Consider the following 19304-nt stretch of genomic DNA (forward strand, 5'->3'; position numbering starts at 1 on the left):
CTGGGCAAAACAAGTGATGGGTAGTGTGGCCATGAAGAGCCCTGGGAGAGATAGATGGGGTTCCAGGGTTGGGAAAACGGAAGGGGCAGCAGGTGGGCTCCCGACGGGACTTCCTGGGCCCCTCCTGCCTGGTGCCCCTGGAAGCCCTGAGCATGGGAGAGGTGGGCACCCGGGGAAGGTCTCCTGGAAAGATGCTTCTGAATTGTTTGCAGGGATTAATCAGGTCAGAGAACCCCATCAGTCGATCGCTGCTCCCTGTCCTCTTGGCCGTCCTTTGCCGCCGGGGGCTCCCGCTAGTCACGTCTTCGGGAGCTGGGGTCGTAGGGCGGCGGGGGGGGGGGGGGGGGGGGGGGCCCCCCCCCCCCCCTCTTCGGGGGGGGGGGGGGGGGGGGGGGGGGGGGGGGGGGGGAAGCGGTTGCCCCTCCCGCCCCTTCTCGGCTGGGTGCGGGCTTGCCCTTGACCGTTGCGCGCGTGCGGCCTCGGCCCGCTCGCTGCCAAGCAACAGCGCGCTTCCCCGCGGGCTGGTGGCCGCGCCGCGCTCCTCCCGCCCCTTCCGCGCAGGCGGGCGCGGGATCCTAGGCAGATCCAGGCCGGGTTTTGAGGCGGCACGCGCGCGTGCTGATTCCTCTTCTGTCCCTCCTGGCATCGGTCGGCCGCAGGAGATCATGGTACTGGACGAACTGTGGGCCACGCTGTCTGGCGCCTCCGGGGCTGCCCTGGCCTGCTGCTTCGTGGCAGCGGCCGTGGCCCTGCGCTGGTCAAGCCGCCGGCCCGCGCGGCGCGCGGCGGCCCGGGCGCGACAGAGGCAGCAGGCAGCCCTGGAGACCATGGATAAGGCGGCTCAGCGCTTCCGCCTCCAGGTGACCGCTCGGGTCCGGTGTGTGGGGGGAGGCACAGGGCGGGGGTATTCCTAGCCGCATTTTCAGGCGCACTGGCGCGCGGCGGGGGAGCAGGTGGCGGGCAGCGCAGGTTCTACTTTCGGAACCCCTCCACGCCCTAATGCATTCCGTACTCTTTCCGAGTCAGGTAGAGCCAGCCGCGGGGAGAGGCAGGAAAACGAAAGGGACAGGGCAGGTCATGAAAAGACATCGCTTTTCAAAGAAGGTCAAAGAGGAGCTTTGCTCAGTGCCAAAGAATCTCAAGACTGTTGGGACACTAAATTGCAAGCCTGAGAACCATTAGGATGCTCGGGTTTAGGACTTGAGAATCATGGGACGCCTGGGTGACTCAGTCGTTAAGGGTCTGCCTTCGGCTCAGGTCATGATCCCAGGATCCTGGGATTGAGCCCCGGCTTGGGCCCCCACATGGGGGTTCGTTGCTCAGGGGGAAGCCTGCTTCTCCCTCTCCCACTCCCCCTGCTTGTGTTCCCTCTCTCGCTGTCTCTCTCTCTCTCTGTCTCTCTCTCTCTCTCTGTCAAATACATAAAATCTTAACAACAAAACCAAAAACAACAAAAAGACTTGGGAATCAGAGAGTGATGGCCAAGGAAACGTGGAGCGCTTGCAGTTTGAAGTGGTTAATTGTGCATGATGATCCTGAAAGCCAGCCAGGGAAGGACTTGCCTAAGCTCAAAGGGGGCCAGGCTGGAACAGTTTCCCCAGCTCCTGCTGCCCAGGTGTTGTTCTAACCCCTGATAGGCCCCTTTCCTTGAGCAGGTGTAATTCTAGCCCTTCCCTGGATGATCTGTCAACAAGCTTTTCTCCTTCCAGATCAGCTCAGTGTGTGTTTAGGCCCCAGAGAGGGGCCTAGAGGAGGGGACATTCTCTCCAGGTGTTTGAGACACAGGACCCAGGTAGAAGTAAAAATGATAAATTCCAAGAGATGTTCTTATGTACCGAGAGAGGAAAAACTTGCCACAATCATTTGTGAGGGTTTGTGTTTGAGAGGATTCAGATCTGACAGGTGGGAAAGCATTCTAGGTGACTGGGGACACGATAGGAATCAGGAGGATGGAGTCACAGAAAATTGAACTTAGCAGATGCTCTGCTGTGACAGGTGATTTTAGAGTTGGGGAAGAGCTGGAACTAGAACCTAGATGCCCAGTGGGACTTTCCAGCCTCATTCCAGCCCGGGAGAATGGAGGGGAAATAATAGGTAGGGAGACCCGGCCTTGGGATGCCAGGCTCAGGGTCACCTGGTTGGCTCAGTTGTTAAGCATCTGCCTTCGGCTCAGGTCATGATCTCAGAGTCCTGGGATCAAGCCCCAATTGAGCCCAACATTGGGCTCCCTGCTCAGCGAGAAGCCTGCGTCTCCCTCTCCCACTCCCCCTGCTTGTGTTGCTTCTCTCTCTCTGTCAAATAAACAAATAAAATCTTAAAAAAAAAAAGAAAAAAGAAAAAAAAGGATGCCAGGCCCAGGGTGCCGCCTTGATCACAGTGAGGTTTTAGCTGGTATGAATTTACTCCATACTGTTCCCGGGCCAGGATATGTCGTATTTATTTATTTGCTGATATAAATATGTATCTGGTTCCAGCCTCTATTCATCAAGCTGGCTGAAAAGCCATCAGTCAGTTCTTAGAGCTTCAGCCCAGACAGGCCACTGACCCTAACTGAGCCCAAGTTCTTCACTGTCTAGTTCTCCTCCTCTGGCTGAGCTCTACGGTGCCCCACGCGAAGATCCTTGCAGTGCTGCCCGGCTCGGCCTGGTACCCTCCGCTGCTCCCCAGGCCCCTGTTCTGCAGCAAAAGCCAGAACGCTGCCAGCCAGTTCTCCTAGCAAGAACTGTGTGGGGGCAGCTTCAGGGATCAGCCCACGGTTCCCACCTGCTGAACTTGCCTCCTCGTCACGAGAAACCCACCTGCTAGCAGGAGTGCGAGGTGGTAGAAGGATGGGCCTTCCTTCACTTCAGCTCCAGACACCAGCATCTACAGTTTCCCTCTGGAGCAACTGCCCTTCATTATTTTTAAGAACAAAACCTTCCAGGGTAGAAGTTTTGGCTCTGAAATAGAAAATGCTGTTTTTGCACCCTTCCTGGGGCAAGAAAACCTGGCCTCAGAACACCAATGCTTGGCTTTTCCAGGCGGGTAAACAGTGAAATTTACCTTTTGACTTTCCAGTGACTGTGGGGGAGATAGCAGTGTCTCAGTAGTCTCACTGGTGTGAACAATTCTCAAAGGGATGGGGTCTTCTTTTTTTTTTTTTTTTAAATATTTTATTTATTTATTTGACAGATCACAATTAGGCAGAGAGGCAGGCAGAGAGAGAGGAAGGAAAGCAGGCTCCCTGCTGAGCAGATAGCCCGATGTGGGGCTCCATCCCAGCCCCATGTGGGGCTCGGTTCATGACCGAGCCGAAGGCAGAGGCTTTAATCCACTGAGCCACCCAGATGCCCCAAAGGGATGGGGTCTTGATGACAGTAGCTCTGAAGGCGCTGAGGGCAGTTAAGAGGGAGGTGGTTTAGCTGAACTCAGTCCCTTGGGACCTTGGGTCTAGCTGCTTTCTCCTTTCTGTTTGGCTCTGGAGTCACTGGATGATGGGGATGTGGGATTTGAGGCTGTCTCAGCAGCCTTTCTTTTGGGGCTTTTTCAGCCCAGCCCCAAATAGCAAATGGGAGGAAGTTCAGCAGGGCCCTGGGCAGGCCCTAGTGGGTTACAGGAGCTGGCAGTACAGGTCTGGCCTGATGGATGGCTGATAAAGCTCGAACTTCACTGGGAGCCTAGATGCGAGAAGCTCAAAGTTCACTGGGAGCCCAGATGCCTCCAGTGTTCCCAGGCATCGCTGGAGGAGGGGGAATCCTAAGTTTCTCTTAAGTCATCACAAAACGATTCACCTCTCTTGACTCTTGAGCAACTCTACAGTAAGGCCTGTTTCTGGTAACTCTCTGTTGACCCTGTGAGGCTTAATCTGTAACAACCCTTTGGCCACCTTTCTCCACCCACCCTGCCCCCTGAATGAGTTTTAATATCCTTTCTAGGCCGAAGAGAGGGACTAGCACCCATGGAATATGATGGCTGGGAGAGACATACCAGAGCACTTGCTCACGCCTCTGTGCCTTTGCCCTCATTGCTTACAACCTGTTTTGTCAGAACCCCACTGGTCTTAACAAGCACCACGTCCTTCCATTGGATCTTACCTGTAGCTCCATCTCCTGGCCTTCTCCAAGCCCCACTCGAACCTAACTTTAAAGGGAAATGATTCAGTAGATGAATTATTTGTTGAGACCAGGATCCGTGGCCTCCGTAACCAAATGGAAAAGATATCTTGAAATAGAACAGACGTGATAAAAACCATGAGGGAAAAAGAAAAAAGACATGGAGGACCACGGAGGATCCCAGAAATTAGAGCAGTAGGGGCCTCAAGGAGAAAAACAGCTGGTGGGGGGCAGCCGTTCAGCGATAGCTCTAGTATCTGTCCCTGGAAAAAGAACACTACAGGTGTCTGCTATTCTCTGTTAGAATTCATTTGTACACATCTCTGCATTCTCCATTCAAATGTCATTGCCCCCGTGTGTTTGTGGACTGGCCTCTTTGAGGCGCAGACTTTCCTGGGTGTCTTGTGAAAGAGGGAATGTCTCAGCTGCCTGATAACTAGCTGAAGACTTAAAAAAAAAACCAAAAAACTGTTAGCAACGGTGTCATCAGCCATCTGCATTCAAGAACAAAGGACAGAGTTAAAATTTGTGCTGAGAATGGAGGGAGCTTGCTGACAGCTTCAAACTGAGGCACACAGGGGCTCTTGGTGTCTTGTCCCAAGGTGGGAAATGGTGGTGACCAGACTGTTGGTGGTAATTACCCTAGTGTGTGTGGGGGGGAGCTCTTCGCTGGCTTTTACTTTCTTCGCCATACTGTTAGGCATTCTTTTCTACAGTGAGCACATTTATATAATCAGGAAAAAAAAGCCGTTTTGCTATTTCCATCATCAAGTGAGCAAGGCAAGGTGTAGTTAGTAAGTATTGTGCATATAGCATGACAACTTTGTGCCTACATATATAAATAATTACATACATGGTGGGTTTTTCATAAACATTTTTTTTCTCTAAGTTTTCATTAGAAACCATTAACTCTGGTTTCCTTTTTCAGAAGAGGGACTGGGCAGGGTGGTCCTCGGGGTGGGTGGGCTAAGTGTTCATATATCATTTTGTGTCTCCTTTTAAGAAATATATCACCAGCGGGGACACCTGGGTGGCTCAGTCGGTTGAAAGTCTGCCTTCAGCTCAGGTCATGATCCTGAGGTCCTGGGATTGAGCCCCTTGTCGGGCTCCTTCCTTGGCAGGGAGCCTGCTTCTCCCTCTGCCTGATGCTCCCCCTGCTTGTGCTTTCTCTCTCTCTCTCACACAAATAAATAAATGAAATCTTAAAAAAACAAACAAACAAATATATCACCAGGGATTATCAAGTGTGTGTGGAGAGATCACAGATTCATTTTTTTTTCTTCTTTGTGGTGCCCTGTATTATATATATATATATAAAATCCCAAGTAAGTAATATATCTGTTTAACAAATGAAGGCTGGGGGTAGAGTGTTCTTGCTGTTAAGGCCCGGGTGCCAAGGACATGTGGAGGGCATGAGTAGGCGATGTCTCAGGGAGGGGTGTGGAGGGGTCTTACCGGTGCCTGAAAGCACCTCCTGGCACAGCCCTGGGGCTTGTGCTGTGACAGGGACCTGCAGGGTAGAGGCAAGGCCTAATTGGCTTTGCACTTTGGCCTGGCAGGAAGGGTGATGGGTGGGGCAAGCCTTGGGGGAGGCAGCCAGTTAGGTGGCCTCTGTGTGAGCCAGGAGAAAAAGGCTGGTCACTGGCAAGGGTCTTGGTAGAGAGGATGGAGAAGTGGCCGTGTTCCAGAGCTACTTAGTGGGCACAGTGACTGACTGGATTTGGCTGTGGGTGGGAGGGAGAAAGTGGGGTCTGGGATGACTCCTTTGTCCTCATGTACCACCTAGAGAGATGGCAGCCCTTCCCCGAGCAAGGGTACACGGAGCAGGAGCCGGTGGAAAGTGGGGGAGCAGTGAGCTCAGGGGGAAGGACACAGGGGTGGGTGGCAATGGGAATGGCCCCTGAACACCACAGCTCGATTGGGTCAGGCTGGATTGAGGGTCCGGAGGCCATGGGGTAGGTGGAGAGCCTGACTGGAAGCCACGAGAGGATTCACTTCTCCCAGCATCAGGGAGGAAACAAGAGGAAGCTGTCTCTTTCCACATCTGGCTCCTTCTCATCCTTCTGGTCACAGCCGAAAGAAACATCACCTCCCAGGCCTGACCATCCTGTCTGAGCCAGTCCTCTGCTGTGTCCACCACAGCAGTGTTTACTTGCTTTCTTGCACTTCCCATGAGCTGTCCATCATTTGTTAACCTGTTTCTTTTCTTGAGTGTGGGTTCTCTGAAAGCGGGGACTTGTCTGTCTTGGTTACCTCCAAATTCATAACCCTTAACTTAGTCCTTGGCACACAGTAAGTGCTCAGAACATATCTGTTGACTGACTGAATAAAGGGATGACAGAAGTAGCAGAGAAGCAGGAGAAAACCAGAGGAAGTCGAAGGCAGCCAGTGTGTGGTCTCAATACGTTTGAATCCCTCATGCAGATGAAGACATGGAGTGAAGAACAGAATCAAGTATCTCTTGGATTTGGCAAGAGGAGAGCCCAGGCTGGAGTGGGGATGGGAAGTGGTGGCTGTGATTCAGAGATCCTCCTCTAGCTGTTTTTGCTAATTGGCTCTGTACCATTGAGGAGGGAGCGAGCTGGGTTTGTAGGCAGGGGCTGACCTCAGAGACTCTGGGAGCCTTCCAGGCCTGGCAGTCATGTGTCCGAAAAATTGTCCCCCCTCCTTCTGAGAGCTCTTCTCTGACCGCACGTACCTGTGCGCCCCGCACCCCCACCCGATGCACCACAACGGGTTTTATTTTCTTCAAGTTATTTCTCACGGACTCAGACTCTTGTTTACTTTTTCATTACCTGCTCACTTCCCAAAGCAAGAACTTGTTGTCTTTTTTGTTCAGTTGTATCCCCAGGCCTAGTTTGATGCTTGGTACAGAGCAGACACCTAATACATATCTGGAAAGAAGGAAAAAAAAATCCCTTTTTAGGGATAGCCTCTATAGACCCAACCACCCAGGACAGTGTCTTCTTTTTCTTCTTCCTTTTTTTTTTTTTTTTCTGCCTCCCCTGCCAGGGGTTAGATGCGGGTGGATAGCCAGTAGACGGGCTATGCTGAGTGGGCAGAGAACCGTAGTTTACCTGTATGGGCCTAGGTGATGCATGTAGCCTCTCAGGGCTTTGGTTTCTTTATCTGTGCAATAAGAATGGTAACAAGATTTAATCAACACCCAGAGTGTACCGGCATGGGGGCTATAGGCAGTTGTTAGTGGTGGGGGTTTGTAATGATTTTGTAACATTTTCATAACATAACATTTCAGCCTGGGCGTGGCCTTTCCCAGGGCAGCCTCTCCCATAACCTTCTGGAAGAGATATATCTGTACTGTCTGTAGGTGGCAAGGACCTGCCTAGGCTGGGCCACATGTCTGGTGTCAGAGCAGCAGGTAGGCGTGTCTGTCGTGGATTGGCACATGACAGTGAGCATCTGCTTTGCCAGGTGTGGGGACTTAGGGGCACTGGGCCACATGTGTCTGCTTTTAGCACTTGGGGCATGTGGGGAGAGGGGTTACTTACCTGGGGTGTCTTTTCAGAACCCTGACCTGGACTCAGAGGCCTTGCTGGCCCTGCCTCTGACCCAGTTGGTGCAGAAGTTACACAGTGGGGAGCTGTCCCCTGAGGCTGCACTCTTCACCTATGTGGGAAAGGTAAGGTCTGGATGCTAGGGATCCTCCCTCTCTCTGCAAAGGCTGTGGGGGAAACCTGGCCTGGAGTTCGTCTCTCTGAGGGCCAGGGTGCGATAGTGCCAGGGGCTACCAGGAGCTGCATGAGGGAGAGAGAAATAGAGAGAAAGAGAGGAGAAAGAGAAAGAGGCGCTGACTCTGTGTGTGTGCTTCTGTGGGGGCCGACACTGAGCATGTTGTCTTAGCTTAAGAGCCTGGCGTTCAGCCCAGACTTCCCTCTCCCTCCCGCCTCCACCCCATCGGTCAACAAGTGTGGTCTGTTCTCTTTCTATAGCTCTCTCCAGTCCAACCTCTGGTCCCCAGGCCCCCAGCAGCCATCTCCCTCCACGATGGAGTGCCAGCCTCCTGGCCGGATGCCCTCTCAGGTTTCCAGTTCTTCAAACTCTGCTCTTCTGCTCCTTGCTGACTCTAGCATCCTGTCTGGCCAAGGCCTTCTGGAGGGTGGGCATCAGTAGCTCGACTGGCGGAGGTTTCCTGGCACCCAGAGGTTGCCATGCTGAGCCCTGCCTTGTGCAGGACTCCCTTTACCTGGAAGGCTCTTCTCCCTCTTCTTTGCCCCACCTGAGGCAACAGGCACTGCTGGCTGAACCTTTGGGGCTCAGAGAAGGAGATCCTCTTTCAGGAATCTGACCCTCCTCCCCTCCTAGCCTGAATTAGGGTTCCCTCTTCAGTGCTCACTTTTTAACACATTTCTCTGGGTGTTTTTGCACTTGCCTTGGCCCCTTTCTGGGTCAACATGGGTTTCTTGTGGACTGAGCTTGTCTTACTTGTCTTCGAACTTAGTGCTGGGCCCTCTGTCTTTTCACGTAGTAAGTGTTCCAGGCATCTGTTTGAAACGAAGGGAAGGAAAGAAAGAGTTGTGCTTTGTGAGTTCCTTGCTTGTGGTTTCTCGAAGCAGAGTGTGTGGCAGTGAGTATGACCACTAAGCAGATCCATGGGCGTGGGTGACAGCTGGGTGAGTGACAGCTACTGAGCGAGGGGGAGGGAGGCTGACAATGGAGGGAGGACCCTGGACCCCTGCCCTGGATGCCCCGAGGGGACACAGGCAGGCTCAGCAGACCGCTGTGTCTCCTCTTTCAGTGTCCCTGAAAAGCGGCTGCCCTACCTTGTCACCCACAGATCTCACATGCTGAGGTGTGGCAGTGCAGCCCACACCCATTTTCCTCAGATGTCTCACAGGGACAGCAGTATCATTTCCTTTTAGGCAAGCTCCCACTCCTTTAACTGATTGGTATCATCCCGTTGCTCCAAGTGACTTGATTATCAGATTCAAGAGTTTCCGGGGGTGGGGAGGCTTAGCTGGGGCCCGTGTGGGCCAGGCCTAGGGCAGGAGAGAACCTGCCGGCTTCTGGGAGGCTGGCAGCTGGGTCCATCCCTGCTCTGTGCTGACTCCCAGTGTGACCTGAGGTGGGGACCTGCCCCTGTCTGCTTCACTGACAGAGATGTGGCTTAGGGGTCAAAGGTCATCTCCCTCCCAGCTCATCCCCTCTGGGGAGTGTCCGAGGCCAGTGCTTGTTGCTCCTTTGGGTGCCTGGGTTGTGCCCTGGCCCTGGAGGTGCTCTCTCCATCTTGGGGTTGAGGTCAGATGCTGCCAGGGTGACGCTGGGGCTAGATGTCCCGGATGAGGTGGGTGCTGGGCTCTCAATTATTCTCCATGCTCCTGGCTCTGGGCTTTGTTGCTGGTCACCCTTTCCCTGTATAGACTTAAAGAGGCCAATTTTATATAATGTATATTTGACCACAGCTAAAAACAAAGGCTAGTGTCACTCTGCTCTGTGTGTCCATTTCTCCCTCCTCCAGGCCTGGGAAGTAAACAAAGGAACCAACTGTGTGACTACCTTCCTGGCAGACTGTGAGACTCAGCTGTCCCAGGCCCCGCGGCGGGGCCTGCTCTATGGCGTTCCTGTGAGCCTCAAGGAGTGCTTCAGCTACAAGGTGTGCCCCACCTCCTGTCTGGCTCTGACCCCCACCCCACTTCTGCACCCCTGTCCCTGTCAGCCAGCTCCGCCTCCTTACTTACCTGGGTCCTTCCAAGGCTCAGCCTTGGCCTGCAGGATGGCGGTGGCAGTGGGTCCTGGGCTGCTGAAGGGCCCCTGAGGTGTCAGCCACACCCCTCTGGTGCTGGTCCCTCCCTCCAGGGCCATGACTCCACGCTGGGCTTGAGTTTGAACGAGAGCGTGCCTGCAGAGTGTGACAGTGTGGTGGTGCAGGTCCTGAAGCTACAAGGCGCCGTGCCCTTCGTGCACACCAACGTCCCTCAGTCCATGTTCAGGTGGGCTTGTGCATGGGCGGGGCCAGGGACTCTGGCCCCAGTGCACCCTGGGCTGACCCGTTCCTGCTTCCCCCAGCTATGACTGCAGTAACCCCCTCTTTGGCCAGACCTTGAATCCGTGGAAGCCCTCCAAAAGCCCAGGTGGCTCCTCCGGGGGTGAAGGGGCCCTTATTGGGGCTGGAGGCTCCCCACTGGGCTTAGGCACTGACATTGGAGGCAGCATCCGCTTTCCCTCCTCCTTCTGTGGCATCTGTGGCCTCAAGCCCACGGCGAACCGTATCAGGTATGGTGTGGGTGGTAGGAGGAAGGAGCTTCTGGGTCTCTTGCTGTGGTCTTAGTCTAGCTTCCAAACTCTTTAGGCCCCCAGGCGGGGAGTCCCTCGCTGGGGTTTTGCTGGGAGGGACTGTCAGTGCCATTGGCCTTGGTTCCTAGTTTCCAAAGTGGTGAGAGTTCTAAGCTGCTTTGTGGGTTTGGGGTTGGGCAGAGGGTGACCATTTCCTGTTTCCGACATCTTGTGTTTCTTATCCAGCAAGAGTGGCCTGAAGGGCTGTGTCTATGGACAGGTAGCAGGTGAGGTCTGGGGTTCCCTCAGTGCCCTGGAGGAGGGGGGGTCTGCCTGATCCACCTCTGCCCCTGCCTCTCCTGGGGGCAGTGTTTGGCTCCCAGGCTAGTCTAGGTCTGAGTTCCTACCTCCTTGTCTCTGCTCACACTCCTGGGCCATGGCCCAGCCCTTGCTTGGACCCAGCCCCAGAGCCCATTAGGGCAGGGTGATCTTTCTTCCTTCCCCTCCCTGCCCCCACAGTGCAGATCTCAGTTGGCCCCATGGCCCGAGATGTGGAAAGCCTAGCACTGTGCCTGCGAGCGCTGCTGTGTGAAGACATGTTCCGTCTGGACCCCACAGTGCCCCCGCTGCCCTTCAGGGAGCAGGTGAGCAGGGGTGGGGATGGGCGTGTGGTTGAGTTTGGCTATTGCTGGTCCTCCGGAGCCCAGAGGGCAGCCTCAGGCACTGTGGGCAGGTCTTGGAGGCTCTGTCTCTTGAAAAGCACTCTCCAAGGGTCTGAAGTTGGGCTCAGCTGCTGCTCCACAGAGAGCCGCCAGATGGAGCCCTTGCCCACCCGTGGCAACCCTAGGACTTCTGAGGCTGGGCTGGGAGGCTTCCTCTGAGGAAAGATGCTCCTCTTCCGGCCTCAGCCTCGCCTGCCGACCCTGAGAGATAGGAGTCACTTCTCAGCCCAAGAACCACTTGTGGGAGAACTAGGGTGTTTCTTGGCAGGCAGGAGATCTGGGCTGGGTGGGGTGAGCTGTCCCTCCCTGGCAGAGGTTATTCTAAACACTCAGTGGTTTAAGAACCCCTTCCTGGGGCACCTGGGTGGCTCAGGGGTTAAACCTCTGCCTTCAGCTCAGGTCATGGTCTCAGGGTCCTGGGATCGAGCCCCGCATCAGGCTCTCTGCTTGGCGGGGAGCCTGCTTCCCCTTCTCTCTCTGCCTGCCTCTGCCTACTTGTGATCTCTCTCTCTGTCTCTCTCTCTCTGTCAAATAAATAAATAATCTTAAAAAAAAAAAAAAAGAAGAAGAACTCTTCCTGAGAGGAAGGGAAGGAGGAAATGAGGTCCTTGTGATGTGGTCTGGAACAAATTATCATGGGAGCCAAGACTTGCAATCCTGAAACAGGCAGTAGACTCCTCGACTCAGGAGACAGGTTACCTGGGTCCTGGACCTAGTATTGTCAGTCTGCGCTGGGTGGACTTGGGCGAGTCCCAGCCCGACTCCAGCCCGTTTGCCTATCTCCTTATCTAGACCTGAAGCCTCAGTTTCATCATATGGCCAGTGGAAATGCAGAGTCATTGCACAGGGCTTTTGTGAAAGGGTCAGATGCAGAAAGGGGCGGCCTCTCCAGTACCCAGTTTTCTGGGAATCCGGGCTGCAGCCTTGCAGCTGTGTTTGGGGCTGAGTAGCATCTCTGATCTCTGGGAGCCCTACGCTGGGCCACCCTCTTGACTCGATTCTGATTCTGGGGTTTTGGTCTAGGTCTACACAAGCTCTCGGCCACTGCGTGTGGGGTATTATGAGACTGACAAATATACCATGCCCACCCCGGCCATGAAGCGGGCCGTGCTGGAGACGAAGCAGAGCCTTGAGGCTGCTGGCCACACGGTATGGCTGTGGGGACCCGGAAGTCCTGGTATGGCCCCTCCTTCAGGGAAACCTTCCTGGTACCCGTGACTGCCACCTGTCCATGGTGTCCTTTCACCCATCACCCAGGGGATGGTTTTGTGGTTGGGATGGGAACGATGTCCCTGCAGGACCCGCAGATAGAGGGCTGATCACAAGTGTGAGGTTACGTGATGGATGGGGAGCTCAGCTCTGTGCCGGGGATGAGGGAGCACCGCACTGGGAAGCTCCAGTCCACCACAAGCAGTGGTGCACACTTTCCAGGGGTTGCTGCCATCCGAGGACAATGTGCCAGTGGGTTTTCTTCTGTTCATCTGAGACGAGTTTAATGGGTAGCTTGATCCTCTCGTGATGTGAATTTTTAGGGAGTTTGCGTGGGTCAGGACATCTGCCTTTGTGGCTCCAGGGAGAGCTCCCACGGCAGCAGAGCTGGTCCAGCCCATCCTCACGGCTGCCTGGGCAGCATGGGGGGGGCATGGGAGTCAAGGGTTTCTTGGGGGCCCTTATACCCCTCAATCTTGCAGCTGGTTCCCTTCCTGCCAAGCAACATACCCCATGCTCTGGAGACCCTGTCAACCGGTGGGCTGTTCAGTGATGGCGGCCACAGCTTCCTGCAGAACTTGTAAGTGATGTTGGCCTTTGGGCTCTAGGGTGGGGTCAGGACATGGATAGACCCAGGGAGATCAGCTGGGTCCTGTTACTCCCAGGATGGGCCGCTCTGGCGGAAGATGGGGGCCAGGCCTCCACTTAACACAAAGAAGGTCCGAGCGTTCTGGGCAGGGACCTCACTGCCCCTCTAACTGTGCAGGTGGAGCCTGGAGATCCCTGGCCAGGGAGACTTTAGAAAGGTACCAGCTCGAGGGGAGGCTGGATTGAGCAGAGCCCGAGTGATGAAAACTCACTGGGAAAAGGGGGTGGGCAGGGGAGTTGCTTGTCTACTGGGGAAAGATTGAGAGATAAGTGAAGGGTGAAGCAAGAAGAGAGAGGTCTAGACATCATGCTGTGACTTCAGGCTCCTCTGACTTGAGCCAAGCCTGTCTTTTGAGTACTTTTCTCTTCTGTAGAGTGGGTGGGTTGGATCAGACCTACTTTAAGGAACTTTGCAGAGCTCATGTTTATTTTTTTTATAGCCCCTTTTTAAAAAATTTTATTGATTTATTTGACAGTGAGATCACAAGTAGGCAGAGAGGCAGGCAGAAAGAGAGAGGAGGAAGCAGGCTCCCCGCTGAGCAGAGAGCCCGATTCGGGGCTCGATCCCAGGACCCTGAGATCATGACCTGAGCTGAAGGCAGAGGCTTTAACCCACTGAGCGACCCAGGCACCCCTATAGCTCTTTAAAAAAAAAAAAAAAGATTTTATTTGTTTGACACACAGAGAGAGAGAGAGAGAGAGAGAGAGGTCACAGGGAGAAGGAGAGGGAGAAGAGCCCCATATGGGACTCAATCCCAGGACCCTGGGATCACGACCTGAGCCAAAGGCAGACACTTAACCAACTGAGCCAGCCAGGCGTCCCAGAGCTCATTAGAGAAGCTGGTTCCATTCAGAAGCTTCCAGTCCTTAAGGGTTGACAGGGGTGCAAGAAAGACCTGTGATGCTACCTCCTGCTGATGTGCCTGGGCTGACGAGACCTCCGCTTGTGGCTGAGTAGGGTCCAGGCATCAGCACAAGGGGCTGCCCCTCACTCTGGCTTTGGGGATAAAGCCCTAGGGTCGGCCTCCTGAGACCTTTCCCCAAGCTCTAGAGCTAGAGACAGCCTCAGAAATAAGAGTCATGGTGGCTCCACTCGTCTCTCTAGGCCCGCATCTGCATCAGTAGGGGATGCCCTCGGTGTCATGCCCTGGCCAGGGAAATGTTGCCCTCGTGGAGTCCTTATCACTTTGAGCTGAGTGAGCCAGGGAGGGAGATGCAGAGTCCTGCCTTGGGAAGCTCCAGGGATATGGAGTGGAGTCCGTGTGTCCCAAATGATAAGCAGAAACAAGTCATATGTCTAAATGGAGGCAGGTAGGGGGCACCTGGGTGGCTTAGTCGGTTAAGTGTCTGCCTTTGGCTCAGGTCAGGATCCTGGGGTCCTGGGATCAAGTCCCAGGTCAGGCTTCCTGCTCAGTGGGGAGCCTGCTTCTCCCTCTGCCTCTTCCCCGCGCCCCCCCAGGGGCGCTCTCTGTGTCTCAAATAAACAAATACAATCTTTTTAAAAAATAAAAAATACCCCTGAAACAAATAATACATTATATGTTAATTTTTAAAAATAAATAAATAAAAAATAAATAAAAGGAGGCAGATAGGGGTGCCTGGCTAGCTCAGTCCATACAACATGGGACTCTTGATCTCGGGGTTGTGAATTTGAATCCCATGTTGGGTATAGAGATTACTTAAAGAAAAAAAAGAAAATCTTAAAAAAAAGAAAAAAGGAAGAAGGCAGATGAAGGGCTTGGAGACCAGTGGTTACAAGTCTCGTGGAGGAGGGGGTTTCACGGAGTAGATGACACTGAGCTGGGGGTGCTGTGGGTAGAGGTAGGGCAGGAGGGAGGACCAGGGAGGGAGTGCTGGACTGGACCCTTTGTCTCCCAGCAAAGGTGATTTCGTGGACCCCTGCCTGGGGGACCTGATCCCCATTCTGAAGATACCAAGGTGGTTGAAAGGACTGCTGGCTTTCCTGCTGAAGCCTCTGGTGAGGGCACAGGAGCAGAGGGCTGGGGGGTGCTGGGAGGGAGCCTCTGGGGCTCTTCCCCTCTCGCCTTAGCGGCAAACATGGCCTCCTCTTCTCTCCACCCCCCCACCCAGACTCTTCTCCTCTCCCCATGCCCTGCAATCTTCAGCCAGTGACATGCTGAAAGAGGGGCTGACCTGGGACCTGGGGGAAGGGAGAGAGGGAAGAGAAACAAGTGGCTTGGCCTGAAGAAGGTTGTTGTCCACTCTCAGCCCAGAACTGAGTCACTGACACTGTGTTTTGTCCTTCGGCAGCTCCCAAGGATGGCAGCTTTTCTTAGCAGCATGAAGCCCCGGTAAGGACATTTCCTGAGCCTAGTTCCTGCCCCCATCTTCTCCTGACTTGGGGTTAAGTGGTTTCTGGTGGGAAGAGCCAAGGGAAGTAGGTGCTGAGGCTGGAAGTGGCCCAACCAGGGTGGCAACCTCTGTAGCTTTCAGATGGGACCTTGATGTTTGTCTTCGCAGAGTCTAGGTCCAGCTAGAGAGGAGGGGCCTGAAGGAGATCACAGAATGAGACCGGGTGGAGAGAAGAAGACCTGGCTAGACGAGGGTAGAAAGGACCAGGAAAGGAAGCATCGGGGTGGCCTAAGGTAGAGGGGGCTACTGAGGAAACTGAGAGACCTGCTCTTAGAGGTCTGACGGGAACTGAGCTGCACTGGGTCCTGCTGTCCCCTTAGTGGCTCGGGTGGGAAAAGCAGGCTATAAATGGCCTCATTTTTAGGCCCTGACATCCTGTGGACTTGCCCCTTCTCTCACTGCCAGGCATTCAGGACCTTTGACAGCTCTGGTCTCTGGTATCCTAAGGGTCACTGGGAATTGGGCCTGATCTGGGCCTGGCTCTGCTGTAAAGTCACCAAGTGACACAGTCTAAATCCCTTGTGGGGCATGATTTTCTCCACAGGACGTGAACTTAGGGATTTGAACTTCTTTCCTGTGCTACTTTCCACTCAGAGCTCCCCTAGTTGAGAACGGTCCAGGGAGGTGTGAGATCTGGGAGGTGTTAAGAGTAGGGGTCTGATGTTGCTCCTCCCCATGGCTGTGACCTTGAGGTCCAGTGACGTCCTTTCTTCTGCCCAGGTCGGCTGGCAAGCTCTGGGAACTGCAGCATGAGATCGAGGTGAGGCCAGACCCCCTACTGACTAGAGTCAGGCAGGGTATAGGGTAGGATTAGAAAGGGCACCTGCCAGCGGCATCTCTTAGCCATGGTTCCCTCTGGACCCCTGGAGTGGTCTGTCGTTTCCCCTTCCACTCCCTCGACTGGTCTGTTCTGGCCCTGCTTTCTGGTCCTCATCCTTGGAGGCTGGCTCAGTCTGTAGCTCCTGTCCTGGATGCCCCCTTTGCTGCCCCTTCCCCTCCCCCACCGCCAGTACTGTCCAGAACTAGTGGCCCTGCTCTGGCAGGAAAAATGATGTCTACAGTTCATGTGGGAGGTAGAGCAATGGAAGCCTCCTGGAAGCAGCTTGCTAGGTGCCCTGAGGACCTCCATTCCAGTGTGGCTTAGTCCAGAGAAGGGGCAGGTGCTGGAGCCCCAGCCAGCCCCATCACCGTCCCTGCATTGAAGAGTCCATGCAATGGGCTGGGTCTGAGGGCTTCCCCTGGTGTGCTGGCCTCCTTCCAGGTGTTCCGCAACTCTGTGATTGCCCAGTGGAGAGCGCTGGACCTGGATGTGCTGCTCACTCCCATGCTGGGCCCTGCTCTGGACCTGAACGCCCCAGGCAAGGCCACAGGTGAGGTCTGCTGCCCCAGCACACATCTCCGACACTCCCACCTGCCTTTCCTCTTCTGTGAATTCAGCCCAGTGCCCAACAGGCTGCTGGGAAGTATGAGCGGAGCCTTGGGGAGGGTTGCACCCCTCCAGGAGGGCCCTGCCCTTGGGGAGCTCACAGTCCGACTGGCTGGAGAGATGGGAGTCATCTGGGAGCTCTGGGAGGGAATGAGCTCCTGTTCTCAGCACACTGAGGTTAGAGATCTTGAGATCCAGAGCCTGTGGTTCGGGGAGGTGCAGTTTAAAGTCCAGATGGGATTTAGAAAAGCCAGGAAAAATAGGAACAAGGGTCCAGGTGGGGAAACTTCTGGTAAAAGGCACAGGACAGGGCTCAGCAGGCTCTCCAGCCTGCCCTGAATCTGGATCCCTGGGCTTTGTCATTCCCTCAAGTCTGGGCTCCGGGAGATAGCCTGTCCCACTTGGTGGGGGCGGGGCTCCAGCTCCCTGTGGTCCCTTTCAGGCGCAGTCAGCTACACTCTGCTCTACAACTGCCTGGACTTCCCCGCGGGGGTGGTGTCTGTCACCTCGGTGACGGAAGACGACGAGGCCCAGATGGAACATTACAGGGGCTACTTTGGGGATATCTGGGACAACGTGGTACAGAAGGTGAGGCCACAGGGCCTGGCCTAGCCCCTGTGCACCCCCTTCCCCTGGATTCCCACCCATACCCCAACTCTGGCTGCTGGGAGGGATGCAGCATAAGCATGTGCAGTCCTTGCCTCTCTCCCCTCCTCCCCTCCCCTCCCCGCTCCTCCCTTCCCCTTCCCATTAAGTAAGCTCTACACCCAATGTGGGGCTCAACCTCACAACTCCAAGATCAGGAGTTGCAGGCTCTACTGAGTGAGACAGCCAGGCGCCCCCTGGCGGGTCCCCGAAAGACTGCGGCCTGGCTCTGCTGTGCTGCCCCTACTCTCCAGCTGGGGTGCTCCCTGGTCCCTGGTGGGGTCCTGTCTCCATCGCCTTCCATCCTGGTACCTGTGTCCCCTGCAGGCCATGAAGAAAAGCGTGGGGATGCCCGTGGCCGTGCAGTGCGTGGCTCTGCCCTGGCAGGAAGAGTTGTGTCTGCGGTTCATGCGGGAGGTGGAGCGACTGATGACCCCTGAAAAGCAGCCATCCTGACTTCGGCCTGCCCGCCCGCCTGGCTCCGGAGGACCTGAGACCCTCTCGGTCTGCGCCCAGCCTCGTCTGGGCACAGCTGCTGCCTTGGGAGGAGAAGTTTGGCTTGGGGCAGAGGCATCCCTGTCCCCCTCCTGCGACCCCCTAAAAGAAGCACAGACCCCATGAGTCTGGACCTTGCTCCCCATTCTGGTCCCCTCCCTCTGCCCTGACACCCCTCCTTGTGGCAGGCAGTGGGTATGACTTGGGCAGAAGCCCACTAACAGTCAAGAAATGTTTCTAGTCTCTGTATTTTGTGGCTGTCGTCTTAGAGCACTGGGGGTTGAGCCATACTTGGGCCTTGGGCCTTGGCAGTCTCCTGGTTCCCAGCCCCCCACAGGAGCAACACTGGCTTCTTGTGGTCCCAGCACCTCCCCCTCCCCCACTCCCCCCGCACTTAGACTAAACCCTACTTTGCTGGGCATTGCCATTCTCTTCTCTCTTTGCTCCTTCCCTCTGCCGAGGATGCCCTTTCTGCTCCTCTGCCATTAAATCCTTTGAGGCCCTGCTCAGATCCCTCTTTCTCAAGAAGGCCTTCCCTCGTTCCTCTGGGTCCTGAAATAGGTGGGCTGTTTCTTCCTAGTTTGTCCTGTGTGGTGGGCCTCTGTGGGCAGGTTTGCTTTTCTTAGGACACTGGCTCTCCTTGACTGCAGGGACCCTAATGTTATGTCTTTGTTCTTAGTGACCAGGGCTGAGCACCGGGCAGCAGGGAGTCTGGAGTTCTGGCCAGGAGGAGGAGCTGTTGGGGGGCGGGGAGAAGGCCCATAGGCCTTGGGAAGAGAGCATGAGACAAGGTGATCTGGTACAGAGTGCTCACAGGGCTGGCTAAGGACTGGATTGTTCTAGCAAGGCTTCCTGAAGGACCTGTGTTGAGTGTGGAAGGTTCCCAGAAGCTGAGATGGGAGTAAGGACATCCCAGGGCGAAGGAGCCATACACCCAGAGCTCATGAAGAGTTCAGTAGATGGTAGTGTTGAATGGGCAAAGGAGAAGCAGCAGAGAGGTAGGTGGAGGCCAAATCAAGGTGGACTTTGGGGGTCAGTTCAGGAACTTAATCCTATCTCAAGGGCAACAGGGAGTTTTTAAAGGATCCCACAGCTGCAGTGAAGAGAGTAGATTGGGCAATCAGAGCCTGGAGAGGGTCAAGGAGGCTGCTGCATGTCCATGATCCTAGTCTGGGGCAGGGGTCATGGAGCCTGAGCTAGGCCATGGCCCAGGGGTAGGGAGAGAAGTGGTTTGGGAATTGACAGTTGGGATGGAAGTGAGTGGTCTCTGCTCAGAGTCTCACCTCTGCCCTATCGGTCAACCTCCCTCCTACACTACTGCATTGACTGGCGGGTGGGAGGGTGGCTAGTCTGTGACTAATCTGGGAACCTCTTGGCCCCCTTAAGCAGAACTTACTCTCCCCTGGCCCCAGCCCTATCTCCCCTGTTTACTGCAGAAGATGTTTCTGAGCCTGAGCCCGCGGG

The 19304-nt window shown here is 55.0% G+C and overlaps 1 protein-coding gene across 1 annotated transcript; it reads left to right on the forward strand.

The window, feature by feature from the left end:
* The first annotated feature begins 665 nt into the window (after positions 1 to 665).
* Positions 666 to 18089, forward strand: FAAH (fatty acid amide hydrolase). Its single transcript, XM_032877673.1, has 15 exons — positions 666 to 860; positions 7618 to 7731; positions 9568 to 9702; positions 9906 to 10039; positions 10116 to 10322; positions 10569 to 10609; positions 10842 to 10966; positions 12068 to 12193; positions 12736 to 12833; positions 14780 to 14879; positions 15173 to 15213; positions 15995 to 16034; positions 16536 to 16644; positions 17143 to 17288; positions 17673 to 18089. Exons 1-15 carry the CDS (start codon positions 666 to 668, stop codon positions 17799 to 17801), a joined length of 1740 nt encoding a protein of 579 aa, XP_032733564.1. The 3' UTR covers positions 17802 to 18089.
* The last annotated feature ends 1215 nt before the right edge of the window (positions 18090 to 19304 follow it).

This window comes from Lontra canadensis, unplaced genomic scaffold (genome assembly GCF_010015895.1).
Source record: "Lontra canadensis isolate GAN:19392208 unplaced genomic scaffold, GSC_riverotter_1.0 scaffold60, whole genome shotgun sequence".
In the NCBI taxonomy this organism is placed as follows: Eukaryota; Metazoa; Chordata; class Mammalia; order Carnivora; family Mustelidae; genus Lontra; species Lontra canadensis.

Bases quoted from the DNA above. Each gene is read 5' to 3' on its own strand.
- FAAH (XM_032877673.1), top strand. From the start codon at position 666: ATGGTACTGGACGAACTGTGGGCCACGCTGTCTGGCGCCTCCGGGGCT. The intron at 15,214-15,994 runs GTAAGGACATTT...TCTTCTGCCCAG, and splicing joins CTTAGCAGCATGAAGCCCCG to GTCGGCTGGCAAGCTCTGGG. The intron at 16,645-17,142 runs GTGAGGTCTGCT...GGTCCCTTTCAG, and splicing joins CGCCCCAGGCAAGGCCACAG to GCGCAGTCAGCTACACTCTG.